Source organism: Euprymna scolopes, chromosome 33 (assembly GCF_053919585.1).
Source record: "Euprymna scolopes isolate OS-2025 chromosome 33, ASM5391958v1, whole genome shotgun sequence".
Lineage (NCBI taxonomy): Eukaryota > Metazoa > Mollusca > Cephalopoda > Sepiida > Sepiolidae > Euprymna > Euprymna scolopes.
The window spans coordinates 60854010-60872818 of record NC_136514.1 but is presented as its reverse complement, the minus strand read 5'-3'; the positions used below and the strand labels follow the sequence as shown (position 1 = coordinate 60872818).

The 18809-nt window shown below is 31.7% G+C and overlaps 1 protein-coding gene across 2 annotated transcripts in view; it reads left to right on the top strand.

Moving 5' to 3' along the window:
• Positions 1 to 18809, top strand: part of LOC145258253 (thyroglobulin-like) — a 58619-nt gene that overhangs the window by 31134 nt on the left and 8676 nt on the right. For both annotated transcript variants that reach the window (XM_080116230.1, XM_080116231.1), the window contains 3 exons: positions 6722 to 6797; positions 7498 to 7577; positions 17256 to 17443. In XM_080116230.1, coding sequence (XP_079972356.1) covers positions 6722 to 6797; positions 7498 to 7577; positions 17256 to 17443 — 344 coding nt within the window. The remainder of the gene's footprint in view (positions 1 to 6721; positions 6798 to 7497; positions 7578 to 17255; positions 17444 to 18809) is intronic.

The following is an 18809-nucleotide window of genomic DNA, read 5'->3' as shown; positions in this document are numbered from 1 at the left end:
AGCCAATTCTCTATTGATTATTATATTGTACCCAATATATAGTGGTTTTAAAATATAAATGTATATCTACGACTTTAACTTATGAATGTATATTTGCGCATGCATTCAAGGGCACTTTAAGTCGACCTACTCCTGGAAAGTATCATTTTATTTTCAAATTTCACCCCTTAGCAGCTATTTGCACTGGCTAAAGACTAATTTGAATTTGTTCCACAGGTCCAAATCTCCTATATATTTTCAAGTCTGTAGACCAAACATTGACAGAGGAGTTTGGTAGAGACCGTTCCTCAGACACACAGACAGACAATGTTACCATTATATATATATATATATATATATATATATATATATATATATATATATATATATATATATACTTGCTGTACCCGGCCATGCGTTGCTATGGGTCAGTTTGGTTAACGCAAGTTCAAGTATTAGATTGATTTGTATCGTACGCACACACGCCCACACACGCACAGACGCACAGACGCACACACACACATACACACACACACACACGACTATAACAACTTGTAAATACGATTTTTTAAAAAATAGTACGGTTACATAAGTGCATAAGCACATTTTTTATTATTACCATGTACGATATATTTAATGAAAAATAAAAAGAATTTTAGCCTATCGTACGCACATACACATGCACACAAACACGACTGTACTAACGTGTAAATACGATTCTAAAAATAGCACGGCAACGTAAGTGCATAAGCACAATATTTATTAATAACATCTAAGATGTATTTAATGAAAAAAAAGAAGAATTTTAGCCTATCGTACGCACATAGGCACGCACACATGCCTAATAACTTGTAAATAGGATTTTAAAAACAGCACGTAAACATAAGTGCATAATTTTTTTATTATTATTAACAACTAAGATTTATTTAATGAAAATAAAAAGAACTTTAGCATTTTAAACATGCCTCTAAGTGACGAATCGACTTCGGAAATATGAAAATTTTCAGCGCTCAGCCGATCAGGATTTTGGAAGGGGTCCGTTATTAATTATGGGTCGGAAATTGGAAAGATTATGTAATGTCTATGCGTTTATTATCTAGTTACGATCGGTAACACATTATTCCAGAGGGGAATTTATGCAATCATTTTATTATATAGGAGATATATATTTTTAGAGGTTCAAAATTCAATAATAGCTATGTACAGACAAAACTTATTCATCATAATGAATTAAAAAATAAAAAGTAAAAAGCTAAAGGCTTTTGTTTTGATTATATATATATATATATATATATATATATATATATATATATATATATATATATATATATTGATTATATATATTATATATATTGATTATATATATATATATAGTACTGATTTCAAAAGTGAAAAAAAATGACTTGGTGCCATCAACAGGAATTAAAACCAAAAGATCTAGCGTTCCAACCACGTTCCCTACGGTTTGAGCTATCGACGGAAATATAAGAATGATTTAAAAGTAAACCACTTTAAGCTATGAATGAATTTGTACATGCGCAGAAATAATGGAAATATGTCGACAAATTGAAATAGGCATTTTGCATTTTAACTTTGCACCATATTTCTGTATACGTCATCCATTCAAACAAAGAGTTCATTTGTTATAAAACATCCTTAGTGTATGATTACTATTTCCTGTTAATGTCAGTATTATGTAACCAGTAGTTTAAGAGTTTATTGGTTAAATATTTTCACACAGACATACAAACATACATTAACTGTTTTATATAGATTTATATATTTTGTGTATTTAATACTGAAATGCTGAATTTCGATGTTTCTTATGTTTTTGTCCTTATCAGAATGTTTCTCCTAATAAAATAAAAGTTAGTAAATTACTTCTTCTTATTAAGGTAAGTTTCTTTTGTATAAGGCGTTTCTCTTATCTGGTATTAAGTTTGTTGCACATAACTATGACTACTTGAATTTCGACCATTATTTAGACAATACATGTACAAATAAACGCATTTGTTGGCAAAATGATTTTAAATGACCCTAAAGAATATGTCAACTCTTTATTATACATTGTACATAGCAAAACATTAATTAATTCCTATTAATCCTTAACTCAACAGCATTTAATGAATGATTATAGATGTGAATATTAGTTTGCTACACCTTATCATAAACACATATAAATTTCAGCCAGCTCAGCTCAGTAGTTTCCCAGAGGAAGAGGAACGGGGAGACTAAGCGAAATATATCTATATAATAAAGCTCTATGTCTGTACACGAATAGGCTCTTCTATGGTTTACTATTATACTAAACTGACGTCATAAAATGATAGCAGAGATATCAAGGTCAAAAATAGGGGTGATAAAATTACCCCCACCAACGAAGGCGGGACCTTAAGGGAGAAACCCTATGCTATGCACGCTCACACCGTCTCACGTAGAGCTATAACATTTGGCAGGATAATCACTCATGGGAGGGAAAGGCTTTGATGGGTTACATCGCTCCCCCCAACGGGGGTGGAACCTCATGAGGGGTAATTTATAACTGGAAACCCTGTGCACGCTCACATCGTTTGGTGTACACACTTATATGGAAGGATAACCCACTATGGGGTGGGGAGAGATTTTGATGTGTTAGACAGTTCACTCTAACCAACAGGATGGGGGCCCTAGGGGTGTCATAAATGGGAACCGTATGCACGCTCACATTGTTTGATGTAGAGATAGGGAACTTGTCATGATAATTTCACCATGAGGAGAGTGAGGTATTTAAGGGTTACATCGCTCACTCACATCAATGGAAGTGGATCCCCATGAGAGTCATTTATAATTGGTAGCCCTAATTAGTGTTCATACGTTTGTTTCTATAAAGATTCCCACTAACGCCCCATCATGTTCGTTTGAGGAGATTGCTTTGCTTTAGGTGCCTCAATAGTTTGAATCTATCTATTTACATACTTTGATAAATAAGAAACCATTTTTGAAGACTTTTTTAACCCAGTCAACAACGGGTACTCATATATATATATATATATATATATATATATATATATATATATATATATATATATATATACATGATAATTGCAACGTCTTGTCAGACGAGTGCCACTCCCTCAATGCGGGTAATGGTCTTCCGCTTTATGGTTTTTTAAATCAGAGATTTGCTTCTCCTAGAAAGGTTGCCTTCACCACGGCTTACGGGAGCCTTCTCCACCCCAATACACATATGTACACACACAAATATATACGGTGCTAGTTGGCTGTTGACCCAGAAAAAGAGTTCATTCGCCTTACATACATACATATATATATATATATATATATATATATATATATATATATATACACACATAAATTTATACATATATATATATATATATATATATATATATATATATATATATATATATATATATATATATATATATATATATATATATATACACTAGCCGTACCCGGCCATGCGTTTTCGTGACTCACTTTGTTAAAATGGAACACACTCCTCAAGAAAAATTGCATTTTGTATTGTTTATCTACTTTTATTATATTTTGCAATTTTTTTTATCAAGAAAAGTTGGGAAGGGGGGGGGTCACAAAAAAGATTAATTTTTTACCATAAATTGTTTGGTGAAAAATTTTTTTTTTTCAGGAAAACTTGCACTTCTTTTTTACGAAACGTAAACGTTTCTTTTTGAAAACGTAATTCCTCTTATAAAAAGAACAGATGAATGCTTTATATGAACATTGTAAATAGTTAGGTGAAAGTAGAGAAAAGTTTTATCTTTTTTCTAGAGAATGTACAAATAATTCTTTTGTCAACAGATGTTAAGAAAATAAACAGAAAAAATACTCCCATCATTAATTAATTTTTTATGCAAAAAAAATAAATAAAAAGTTGATTTAGTGTTTCAACATTTGAATCCAGTGATTGCCGATCGAACCCTAACCATAATTGGAATCCGGAGGCGGGTCACATACTGCATAAGTACCATTCTTTTGAATTTCGTCTTTTGTTCAATTTTTGAGTGGGCTGTCAACGATTTCAAACTAACAAATTTAACCAAAATGCAAAAAATTTAACAATTAAATAACTTTAAAAAGTGCTCAGCTTCTAATACAAATGCTAGTAAATCAACCCCCCCCCTTATTGAAAACACTCAAGGGAAGGACGAAACCAAATTATTGCCAGTATGTCTAGGAGTGGTTCTATTTTTTTCCTTTTTTTTTTCTCAATATTGTAAGCAGATTTGACGCTCAGCTACCAGATTTTTATGGGTCGCTCGGTATTTTATGTAATGTAAGTAGATCTAGATGTTTATAACATGCGATAAATCTTGCTGAGTATGCGCTGTTTACGGTTGTTGTAAAAATGGAACGGAAACTTAAATTTCCCTCCGTTTTAATCTTTTTTTTAAATTGTGCCCCCCCCCCAAAAAACGAATATAATCAAAAGTATAACATTCAACAATTGTACTTTATATATATAAAACACAAAATATTTTTTAAAGAAAAGTTATTAACAAAAGGGAAATAATTCCATTTTTTAACGAAAAAAGTCAGTTTGGTATATCTTTGTCTTATTTTTTTTACATAAGTCCAACTTACCGTTCACATTGGAAATATCGATATTTATAGGTTTTCGGGTACGTTTACAACGAATAAACACTCCAATCTACCCATAACGATATAATATAACAATAACCATAACAATATACCAATCTAACGGCTCTCAGAATAAACATCCCCAACCTCCCCATGTTTAGAACGGCTTTCGGAATAGACACCCCTAACCTTGTCAGCATACCCGAAAACCTATAAAAGTTGACATGTCAAATGTGAACGATGAGTTGGACGTAATGTAAAAATGTACCGAATTTAAAAGGGAACGAAATTTAAATTTCCGTTCCATTTTTACAACAACCGTAAAGCAGAACATTCTATGCAGATTTTCCCTAACTTAGTGCATTAATTCTATTTTTAAAGTAAAAATAATATTTAGGTGTTGATATAAATTCCTAAACTCATTTCACACTAAATAATTTAAGTGACTGAAATAGGAATCTAATTGAATCTTTAATTTCCTGAATAGTAAAAAGATGATCCACAATATTCGATTAGCTGCTAATATCCATTTTTTTGGTACGGGGAAAAATAAACGAAGAATAGGGGAACCTAGTTTTGAAAGCCGATTTATCATAATTTTTTTTTGTAGGTTTCCGACAACTTTTTGATTGTATTTGAAAGATTAAGGACTAAACTTAATTTCCCAAAGGAAAAAAAATATTTGTACACATGAAAAAAAGTTATGAAAAATTTTTTCATGCCGAGCTTGCCAATTAAACTAAATTTTGAAGTTAAATAAATTCATTGTAAAACTCTTTTAAGAGATAAATATTAGTTTTCTGGGTCTATTTCAAAGATAATTGGTAATTTGCAAGTGTTTTCGACTGATTTTCTTCAGTCTTCTTCAGCTTTTGATTACTGTTTCGTTTAAAATCTGGATGCTTTTATATGCGGTCCTGGATATGACCTTAAACTATATCCAATGGTGAGGTCCCAGCTTGCGGGTTTTGGGGAGTGTGGAGCCACCCTTTAATTACCATTGCTCCCAGGTCCGCTCTGACCCGGTGTGGTAGTACCTGTAAGGGTCCTAACTATGGGTTAAATAGAAACCGACTTGAAAACAACAAATATATTCTATTAAAAAAAATTTCTTCAAAATCTTTGGATTCGGCATTAAATAACCTGAAAAGGGTTGATGTGCCGTAAAACAAAAACAATCAACCTTTTAAATGCTTCAGTTCAAATTACATTTAAATTACTTACAATAGTGAAACGGCGCGGTTTGCTTGATCTGTGTTGGTTAATAGAAATGCTTGTGTTCGGGGCTTTTGCTCAGTTGGTAGAGTGCTTGCCTCGCATGCAAGAGACTCGTGTTTCGAATCCTGAGTTCGGATGTGTCTAACTGATGAGCCCAAATGAGGACTTCCGGTTCGTTGACTGTCATGGCTCTTGTAGGCTGCGACGTTGTTTGGCTGTGGAATTTATTATATATATGTGCATATATGCATGTATCTATCTATATATGTTGTACTGCAACTCGAAGTATAGTGTGTAAAAACTGGTCACACATATTTTATAAATAAACTTAAATTTATGCAAATTGTTTACAGTAGCAATATATTATATTGAAGAAACTTCCATTTCCCTATCTAGAACTTCCCGCCTGTGGAACTCTATACCATGGATCTGCTTTCCAGTTGATTACAGCATGGTTGTTTTCAAGTTCAATGTAAACAAGTTTTTGTTGAGCCGTCTCCATAATAAATAAAAATTCTATCCAATTTCTACCACTACCGATCATTATGCTGTTATCTCACCAATCAGCTTAAAATCATTAATCCGTATCCTCGAGTGAACTTCAGGCCTTGATAAGTAGCAACTGGCATATGAAAAATATCATAAAGTTTTTTTACAATAAATAATGCATAAAAGTGAAATAATTTATTTCTTCATAGTGATCGAGATCAAAAGTTTATTGTGTTATTCTTTTAGGTAGTTGGTTTTTGGCCGATGAGAGCGATACAATAGAAACATTGCCTCCTCCCCACCAACCTATGGTAGACAAGTAACACAGATTAACGCCATATAAACAAATACATCTACTTTATTAAATTTAATATTTTTAAACTTTAATTTCATTTAAGTTTGATCAAATTTTTTGGCTGTTTTTATTTTCCAGGGATGTGCAGGAAAGAATACAAGGCAGCGTCTCTGACGAAAGATTCCTCACACGCTGTTCAATGCAATAACACACAGTAAGACGATCGACTCTTTTTTATAAATATCAGCAGTTTCGACCAAATATATTCTGAACACCGTCGCAGAATGGTTAAAATGAATTCACCGAACAGTTTTGCACCACTTTTATGCCCTTTAAAAAGATTAAAATCAAGATATATTTATATTAAACCTTATGTCTAAAATTCTTATTCCAATTTCGATCAAACCCCATTACATGGTTTGATTTTAGAAAAGACGAATTTCCAGAAATGTCATCAAAGTAAAAAAAGGTTAAAAATTAGATTACACACCTCTATCAACCGATACTTATCAAACCATTTAATCTGTTAGTAATTGTCAGTCAGCTTTATGACAACTTTGGAATATTGTTATTTCTTTAGTCCACATAAAATCATTGTCATAAACATCATTTGAAAAACTTGTTGGACGCATTTTATAAACTCAGCGAATATTTTTTCTAGTCCGTTGTGTCTACAGATGCCTCTTTACTCCAGGTTCACAATATCTTACAATATTTATAAATTAGTTGTTTTGTAGATTTACATGAAAATTGTAGCCGTACATAAATATATTATGTACCGGAATAAGACCAAAAATCACATTTTTCAGAGCGTGGTAAAAAATTAGTAAATCTTTATAAGGACAGTAGTTCAAAAAAGAAGCGATATGAATACAATTATATCTGTTACGTTTTCTCCATTCTTTTTTTCGCAGTTGCTATTGTGTGTGGAAAGATGGCATGCGCATCGGAAATTATAACGTACCCCTCGCATCACGTGCTGATATGAACTGCAGTAAGTATTAAAACGGTTCTTTTAACATTATTTGCCCCACTACGCGTTCAAAGTTAGACAAAGCGTTTTTTATGTGGACAATATTCAATACCCCCACAAGCTGCCTAAAATAAAAATCATAAAAAACATGCAAAGGATTAAGTTATTTCCCTTGCATCCAGAAGGGAGTGTTATTTATCTTTGGAATGAAGGTCAGCCATTACCATGTACTGGCAATAATGGCGGAAACAAAGGTGGAAATAGTTTTGAAAACCGGTTTGTCATAATGCTTTGCAGATTTCCAACAAATTTTTGGTTGTATTTGAAAGATTAAAGCCTAAGATTAATTTTCCAAACGTAAAAAAATATTTGTACACGTGCAAAAAAGAAGTTATAATGAAAAATGTTTTCACAGCGACATTCGGAGGTTGGAAAATTCAGCTAAATTTTGAATTAATATATTCATTGTAAAAATCCTTTGAAAGATAAATATTAGGTTTCTAGATCTATTTCAGAGATAATTACTAAAGTAAAGCCATAAAATAGTGAATGAAATAAAAAAAAACTTGTACTTGTTTGTACAAAAATATCTTGATTAGCCCCCCACCACCACCACCAAAGCGAAAGATCCAGCTTCGCACAGACAAAAACAAACGAATTCGTCTAAATGTAGATTCTACAGAAGGTTGAAATCTCAGAAAGTCAAAAGGATTTCTGAAAATAACGTCAGGTAGTTTGAGGGAAGTCAGGGGTACAGGTTTTCTATTTTTTCTCCAGCCGTGCATCCGTAATTTCCTATCGAGAATGTTTGTATAATTCTTACTATTTTTTAATTTAATTTTTTTTCTGTGTTTCTACTTTTAAATATATATTTATATTTATTTTTCAAGGTTATATAACAATTATGTTACGCCGAAAGTTCCGCGTTCATTCAAGCAAGGCAAATGTTAGAATTTTACGCGAAACATGTAATCTAAAAAAAGTAGTAATATTTTTTGCAATTATAATTTTTGTGTGAAAATATTAAATAAACAATGTTTAATTCAATGATAATATCCATAGTTCGAGTAATTAATTTTCCTTAAAGTTATATCAAATTCATTAATACGGACTTTAGGGGCTTCCTTCGTAAAGTTCATGAAAAAAATCTTTTTCTTCTTTTTTTGCTACAATTTACGATGCCTTATTTTCATAAAAAAGCAAAAATAAATTTATTCATTTTTTTTACTACTGAAAACCATAACATTAGTAAATGTGTTTTTTATTTAAACAAAATCTTACGTTTTCACTAAGATTCAAATAAAAATAATGGGTTTATTATATTTCGTCATCATTATTTGATAAATACTGAAAATTTCATTAAAATTGGTTAATTTTCTAATTTTTCGTGAATTATTAAGTAAAGGGAGGGACCTGAATGTTTATACATTTTGAGCACCGACTACTTTTTTGCACGTACCTAGCTATTACAGTTTTGAAGATAAAAAATGTGCCCCGCAATCACAAACTTTATCCTAACGCATATGGCGGCAACTGAATTATCATTTAACCTGTAAGTTATTAAATAAATCGGTTAAATGGATATACTTCGTCCTTTAATCGCTTGGTTTGTTATTAAACCGAAACACCAGTTATCAAAAATAACATATATACACGTATATCTCGATGTCTTCTTTTTTACATGCATATAAACGCATACAGCATAAACAGAACATGTGTACTCCATTTCTTATAGCAGACAAATCAGGTCTTTTTCCACCAGAAAGTTCTTGAAACTTTCTCTACAATAATATTCTACAAAATACAGTGTTTTGTGTAAAAAACGAATGAGAATAATCTTCACACATTGATGAAATAACGGGTTCAGTTAGGAAGTCCGTCCAGATTCCCGATTCTGATATAAAGGTTCCTAAGTTCGAAAAGGTAAAACTAAAAATAGTCGGAAATTACATCGGCCAAAACGTAGTAAAAATACTACTATGTCCGGTGCGTAACGCAGAGTGCAAAAATGTAAAAGAAAGGACATTAGGCTAAGGCATGCAGAGCTTCAATTAAAATTTCTGCTACAATTTATGAATCTGATCATTCCCTGCTTTGTCTCGCAGAATGTGGTAATAGATTACAATAGCGAAATGTAAAAAAAATGGCTGCAATTTGCCTTTAATAAATTTCCAGATTGTTTTCGTGTGGGCACTTTTATTGATAGTCCACACATGAAACATTAGTCCTCTTCGAAGTAATCTTCTCCGGCTGCAATGCACTTGTTGTAAAGTTCCAACAACTTCTGGAAGGCCCCATGGAAGTCCTCTTGTGTGAGCATATCAATGACCCTCATCACGGCCTCTTTCATCTCCTCGATTGTCTCATAACGACAGCCTCTAAGTTTGTTTTAGCTTAGGGAATAACCAAAAGTCACAGGGAGCAAGGTCTGATCTATAGGGAGGGTGAGGAACTGTCTTGATTCTCATCTTGGTCATGACAACGTCTTTCTGAGCACCTTTGGAACAAACTTCGTGCAAATCGTCCGCATCTTCAGTTCCTCGCGAATAATTGTGTCTACAGTTCCCAAACTGGCATCAAACTGTGTACTTATTGTCTCTATAGACACACGACGGTCCTTGTCCATGAAATTCTTTATTTGGCCAACTAACTCTGGTGTTCTGACTTCCTTACTCCTCCCACACCTCTCATCATCTCTCACAGACTGTTTTCCTTGAATCTCTTATACTACTCAGCTCGATACATGCAAGATGGTCCAAAAGCAGTCGGAAGCATTCCATACGTTTCTGTGGCAATTTTTTTCCAAGTTTAAAACAGAATTTTATTGCATATCGATCTTCTAAAGTGGCATCACGTCCAGACTGTTTTTTTTTAATTCACCAGCTGTGACAATCAGACTTTAGTAGGGTGTATTTCAATTCCTGCTGTTACTGTTCATTTGAACCTGAAATCATAAAAAATGATCAGTCATCTTATAATATGTACAACAATAATATAATAAATTTTCAAGAGTTGTCTGTACAAAAAAGTATGGAGACTTATTGAAGGCACCTTGTATATTGCTAATGCTATGGTCGATTCTAGCAGTAAAATATTACTAACGAAACAAAAACAATAGCTTTAGCAGATCCTATGCAACATACTAAGATCCAATACAATAGTGTACATTTCACTGGAAAACAAGACACTTTATGTCATAATAGTGGAAGTAAAATCTCTTTACCGACATTATCATAGGAAAAGATATTCTATAAAAATATAATAGTCGCATTAAAACTTAATGGTCCAGCTGCTGAACTTATTATTTAAGCTGTTAACAAAATAACTCATTTCCATCCATAAATATCCCTCCTCCGCCTCTTTTCTTGCACCTGTCTCTTAAAACAACGCCTATTGCTACCGTCGCCGATACTATATTTATAAAGGAGGAAACATCTAGAATGTTAAAAGAAAGCATTATAGAGTCGTCTGTGTTTCCGTGGTATTAGTGACGCTAAACGAAAACCATAAGAAAAGAACAGTTGTTGATACGATAAAAATATTTACCAAACTTGATGCCTATCCTATGCTTAACATCGCAAAAATGGTGGATGACATAGCCATGTATAATATTTTCACTATTCTCGATCTCCAGTTTGTGTATCAACAAATTCCGATTAGTGCCCAGGATCGTAAATACACTGCTTTCGAGGTATGTGAAAAATTATACCAATTTATCCGTCTTTCCTTTGGTGTAAGTGCTTTCCAAAGAGGCATCGACAAAGAAAAATTATGAGATACGTTTGTATCAGTGGATAACGTCATCATATGTGTAAAATCTCAAAAGTAACATGACTATAAACTTCAAAGACTCTATAATGTATAAGGTACAATTGTTATGTAATGGATGGCTGGGACCATCCGATACATAACTGTGAAAATAAAAACTTCCTTAAAAAAAAAGATTTGAAAGGTGGGCATCGAATATCGATTGTCCACCAGTCGAAGCGGCAAATTAAAAAAAATATTTACGTAGTAAACAGAGAAATCGGACCACGATTTTTTTTGTTTACAAAAGTGAAGGTTTGTGAGGAGACGCATTTTTGGCTGAAACGTGACATTCCTTGCACTACAATGGAGGATCGGAATGTCATGTAAAGCTGGCACTAGGTGGCGACGCACGTGTATAAACAAATTCAATAGTCGGTCAGCTGAAGAGAAATGGGTTACTGAGTCTCTGGGTCAGATGCAGCCAATGCATTTGTCAACAAAACTTAAAACGTGACTGGGAAATGCGTGATCCATTATCGATAACAGAGTTGATCGACCAGTGGAATGGAAAAATACCGAACAAAAATCATGTCAATATAATGACGTGATTTTTGGAGTCCAGCAGAAGGAGCAGGTCTAAGGATCACAGAAGAACGTGCGTTTGTCGAGTACGTAACGTCTCTTCCCCCCTCTCCATCACTGAATGAAAAAGAAGCAAGCCGCACCGTTGAACTGTGAACTGTTGAAAATCATTTATGTACAGAATGAGAAAAATATTTCTATAACAAAATATATTTTTATACAAAAAGCCATCGTATCTTACGTCTTGATTGGTGTGCTGAGTTACGTCTGATTGCTGTGTGCATGTTAATTTTGTTTCAGCCGGCAACGGTATTATGACAAGCGGTTGACAACTGACGAGCGAGTAAGAGAAAAAATGCACGGTAAAGGAGGAAATAACTCTGCTGTCTTAGCAGTTGCCATGACACCCAAAGTCATAAACAAACTAGACGATCAGTAAAAGTCGGCTACTAGGTTTTGTTGAAGCGGGGAACTTACTAACTACTACCGTTCCCAACCTGGAGTCCTACACAACGTAACACAATATCACTTTAAATGAGAATAAAGGTATTATATCAACTAATTCGATTACATTACTTAAATATATTATTCATAACAACCAGATCACAACTGGTTATAATGGACTTAAACCTCTGCTTAATCATCTCCTAAAAGTATTAAATCTTAAAATCGAATAGTCGGAATGTTTTCTTATTACAGCAAATTTATTAAAAATTTCTCCGACAAAATATTGCTATTAAATAACAACAAAGAGTTTCCCCAACCACCTCCAGTACTATTTAGTTTTGAGATACTGAAAAGCAATAAAAAAAATGTTAATCTTATAACTGTTGATCTCGGCAAAGAATTTCAGGTGCAAACTAATCGCTATTCTAAATGATCAAATCTGACCATTCACATTTTTTCAAGGATCCTAAGTTTAAATGAGATCAAACACCATGCGCTCGAAACAGAAGCCGTCGCTATAGTCGAAGCTCTTCTGATATGGCGCCTATTTCCACTTGGCAGACATTTCAAAATCATAACAGATCAAAAAAGCGTTAGCTTTTTTTTTTTTTTTTTTTTGACTGGCGCTGCTTGGTCATAAATTACGCATAAATATTATATTATATGGAAAAATGCGCGCATGAAAAGTAATATTCTTAAGATTTTATTAAACCTGGAAAAGTAAAGAACAAGATATTCTAGTAAAGTAAAAAATAAGAATTTTTTAGACTTAAAATATTGCAGCTAAAAATAAAATTTGAATATTGATAAATATTTTATTTATTATTTGCATATGTTGTTGTTTATTGCTGAGTTAGAAAGGGTGTCAGTCGCTGGATTGAAATTATTTCCCCCCTATTATTTGCATATATTTATGTAGTGAAAATTGTTTGAATAAAATTAATTCATTAGTTAGTTAGTTAGTAGATGGAATTAATAATTTTATAATTTACATAAAAATTAATAATTTTATTATATCATAATTAGGATCATTTAATTCTTTCTAACTCAACAATAAACAACATATGCAAATAATAAATAAAATATTTATCAATATTCAAATTTTATTTTTAGCTGCAATATTTTAAGTCTAAAAAATTCTTATTTTTTACTTTACTAGAATATCTTGTTCTTTACTTTTCCAGGTTTAATAAAATCTTAAGAATATTACTTTTCATGCGCGCATTTTTCAATATAATCACTGATTTTTCCAGGCATTGCTATTGTATTAATATATAAATTTATAATATTTATTAATGATTGTCAAAAAAAATTAGCTCTCAAACACACATTTATGCGATATTTATCATTCAATCACAGTAGTTCCGAGCCAGGGTCTCTACCGAGACTGCGGTTCATGAATTCGTCATCTGTATAGAGCGTAAACTAACAAAAAAGAAGATGGCACTCGGTGTCTTTTTAGATATCGTTGGAGCTTTTGACAACATACCCTTCAGTAGTATGTTCAAGTCGCTACGAGAACTCAATGTGCCACCAGTACTCATCCGATGGATTGAGTATATGGTGAGGCACAGAACAGTTCAAGTAGAACTACTGAGGGCAACTGTTAAAAGGGAAATTAAACACCCAAAGTGGGATTTTATCACCTTTACTATGGAACTGAATGCTGAATCCTCTTTTAAAGGAGTTTAAAAATAGGAATATTTATGCCCAGGCTGATGCTGATGATATCGCAGTGCTGGTTGCGGGTTCAAAAGCATCATTGGTCAGACGCATTGCCAAAATGGGACTACATTTTTCATCAAATGCGATAATGAAAAATTTGAGTTCATTCAAAGAATATGTATATCATAGAATTCACTAATATTTTTAATCGATAAATTCACCATTTTTTTGCTATAAAATCATAAGGAGAGTTAAAAAAAATTAGTTATTAAAAAAAAGTTCGGTCTTTTAATTATAAAAAAAAAACGATACACGGGATTGAACCTAAAATCTTTCCACCAACCCCCGGTACTCTAACCGTTACGCTAACATGTCATATTGGCAAAATCGCAGTAAAAATATTTATATACAAAAAAAGTTATGCAAAATAAAAAAAAAAAGCGTTAGTCACTTATGTACTTACTCTCCTGTTTGTGAACCCACATATTTTGTTGTAACTTTTTTTCTACTGAACCAATTTTCGAAATTCTTTTTTCAAAATGTAGCTAATGAGGTGTTCTATCCAACTATATAAGCTGTTTGAAATTTGGTTGCGAACGGAATTAGTGGTGGGGGTTTGAATGTGTCTCGATTCATTCAATTTCGGACTTAAGCATATATTCAACCACTACCGTGGTTGAATGATTTTAATTCATGTAGATTTCTTATTTCTTATTACAGAGCCAATTCTCTATTGATTATTATCCAGTATATAGTAATGATTTCAAAAGTTATAAAAATGCTTTGGGTATAATGCGCTAAAATTGAAACTAAAACGTTTAGCGTTCCAGCCTTTGTTGTTATTTATCTCTCCAGCGTGGTTACCGTCTGAGCTACCGACAGATGGATACGAAAGGTTTAAAATTTAGCAACTTTGAGCTATGCAGGTTTAATTTTGGCATGCACAAAAGTAACAGCAGTTGTAATGCTTTATTGGGCTTACTCTGCCAAAGTCAACTATTTTGTTTTCAGTTGTGACCACTATAGCAGCAATTTTGTCGGTTAAAAATGAAATCGAAAGTGTGCTACAAGTTCAATTAATCTTTATATAAAATTTACATTTTGTAGACCAAATATTCAGATAGATGCTTGTTAGATACGTTTTACACACACACCAACAAGGTCACTTTACACACACACACACACACACACAAAACACACACACACACCGAGGATTTTAGGAATTCATGAATAATGCATTTCTTTGAGAAAAATGATATTTCTCAGTCTTTGATAAAACATGCATCTGCATGTTTTAACAAAAACTGAGAAACATCATTTTTCTTAAAGAAATGCATTAGGAGAAGGAACAATTTGATGTAAAACCTGACGTCTATTGTCTGCTCTCTCTTATTGCAACCATTGCACCGACTTAGATTAGCAGTTGTACCAGACAACACACACGCACGCACACACATGTATATACATATATATACATACACACATGTATACATACATACATCCATACATAAACACACCATGTATATATACATACATACATACATACATAAATACATACACTGGACGTTTTGCTCGTTAAAGAAGGGAAAGTATAACACGTTGACTTCGAATGAGTGCTTTATTCAGAATTGATGGTTAAATGTGGTTAAATTTGTTTTTGCATTAAATACTAATCTTTATTAATCCATATAAATCTTTTAGTCACTAACCGTGCATCAAACGGATATATTCAATATTTAGAGATGAAACTGTGAATGTTTAAATGAACAAAATTCTATGCAAACAAATGTAAAAGTAAAATAAAACAAAAGATTGAAACGTTAATCGTCACCTCATACACATTAAGTTATTTCTACTGCCAACGCTATGCACACGGTGACCAAAAATACCACTCATAAAATCGTTAAAACATGCAATCTATGTAATCGAATTATATTTGGTACAAATATTGTTTATTTGTCCATTAAGTTTCAGTCATGCCACAAAGAAGTAAAAAGAAAAAATATATAAAGGAAAAGCACAAACTGAACCCGTTCCCGATGAAAGCGAATATCGTAGAAACTAAATTGATTTTAATTTTTAAATAAATAAATAAATTTTTAAATAAATAAATAAATTTTTAAATAAATAAATAAATTTTTAAATAAATAAATAAATTTTTAAATAAATAAATAAATTTTTAAATAAATAAATAAATTTTTAAATAAATAAATAAATTTTTAAATAAATAAATAAATTTTTAAATAAATAAATAAATTTTTAAATAAATAAATAAATTTTTAAATAAATAAATTTTTAAATTTTTAAATAAATAAATTTTTAAATAAATAAATAAATTTTTAAATAAATAAATTTTTAAATAAATAAATAAATTTTTAAATAAATAAATAAATAAATTTTTAAATAAATAAATAAATTTTTAAATAAATAAATACATTTTTAAATAAATAAATAAATTTTTAAATAAATAAATAAATTTTTAAATAAATAAATTTTTAAATAAATAAATAAATACATTTTTAAATAAATAAATAAATTTTTAAATAAATAAATACATTTTTAAATAAATAAATTTTTAAATAAATAAATAAATAAATTTTTAAATAAATAAATAAATTTTTAAATAAATAAATACATTTTTAAATAAATAAATAAATAAATATCTTTTTCTTTTAATTTATGTTTTATTAGTTTCTTAGCTTTGACATTCTCATTCAAATTTACACAACGCTTTAGATCGAGGAAAAAAATCTCGAATTCATTCCCTGCGAGCCATGGTTGAAAAACTTGAAAAAAAAAATCACCATCTAAGAACAAACAGAATTCGATTTTCGAGTGACATTTAATGATAAACACACATATTATGGCTTTCCAGTAGCTAACCCTAAGCCTAACGCTCTTCTATAGGAATGATTTAGCTGTGATGGCCTTGTCTTGTTCAGAAATAACCTAGATGCATTTGTAAGATATTTTCTTTAAGATAACCGCAAATATAAATGTCTTTGTGGTAAGGTAATGGTAAGTATGAATCTCATCAAAGATTATAAGATCTACTGATAAGACTATCACCAAAGTATCCCCACATATTGAATGTCTGTAAAAGAATGACTTGAACCTTCGTGATTAAAAAGTGGTGGACAAATGAAGCATAATCTGAAGTTTATTTGTACCAAATATGGTGAGATACGTCAGTTTTGTGTAGTATAATAAAAGTGAAACGTTTTACATTTAAAAAAAAATTGGCCTCTTTTTCAGAATGCGCATGGGACAAGATGGAATTTGAGAAGACTAAACGAGTTGGCAGAATGTTTCTCTGTAATAAAAAAGGAGGTTATAAACGTATTCAATGTCTGGGTTCCATTTGCTATTGCGCCGATAAAAATGGGGAACGTATAGACGATCTGCAGGTACCAATCGGTGCATTATCTTCATTACATTGCCCGGTAAGTGTTTATGAGCAATATATTACTCTATTTTTTTACCACCAAACAAGTCATATTGCCAATCGGTGCATTATCTTCATTACATTGCCCGGTAAGTGTTTATGAGCAATATATTACTCTATTTTTTTACCACCAAACAAGTCATATTGCCAATCGGTGCATTATCTTCATTACATTGCCCGGTAAGTGTTTATGAGCAATATATTACTCTATTTTTTTACCACCAAACAAGTCATATTGCCAATCGGTGCATTATCTTCATTACATTGCCCGGTAAGTGTTTATGAGCAATATATTACTCTATTTTTTTACCACCAAACAAGTCATATTGCCAATCGGTGCATTATCTTCATTACATTGCCCGGTAAGTGTTTATGAGCAATATATTACTCTATTTTTTTACCACCAAACAAGTCATATTGCCAATCGGTGCATTATCTTCATTACATTGCCCGGTAAGTGTTTATGAGCAATATATTACTCTATTTTTTTACCACCAAACAAGTCATATTGCCAATCGGTGCATTATCTTCATTACATTGCCCGGTAAGTGTTTATGAGCAATATATTACTCTATTTTTTTTACCACCAAACAAGTCATATTGCCAATCGGTGCATTATCTTCATTACATTGCCCGGTAAGTGTTTATGAGCAATATATTACTCTATTTTTTTACCACCAAACAAGTCATATTGCCAATCGGTGCATTATCTTCATTACATTGCCCGGTAAGTGTTTATGAGCAATATATTACTCTATTTTTTTACCACCAAACAAGTCATATTGCCAATCGGTGCATTATCTTCATTACATTGCCCGGTAAGTGTTTATGAGCAATATATTACTCTATTTTTTTACCACCAAACAAGTCATATTGCCAATCGGTGCATTATCTTCATTACATTGCCCGGTAAGTGTTTATGAGCAATATATTACTCTATTTTTTTTACCACCAAACAAGTCATATTGCCAATCGGTGCATTATCTTCATTACATTGCCCGGTAAGTGTTTATGAGCAATATATTACTCTATTTTTTTACCACCAAACAAGTCATATTGCCAATCGGTGCATTATCTTCATTACATTGCCCGGTAAGTGTTTATGAGCAATATATTACTCTATTTTTTTACCACCAAACAAGTCATATTGCCAATCGGTGCATTATCTTCATTACATTGCCCGGTAAGTGTTTATGAGCAATATATTACTCTATTTTTTTTACCACCAAACAAGTCATATTGCCAATCGGTGCATTATCTTCATTACATTGCCCGGTAAGTGTTTATGAGCAATATATTACTCTATTTTTTTACCACCAAACAAGTCATATTGCCAATCGGTGCATTATCTTCATTACATTGCC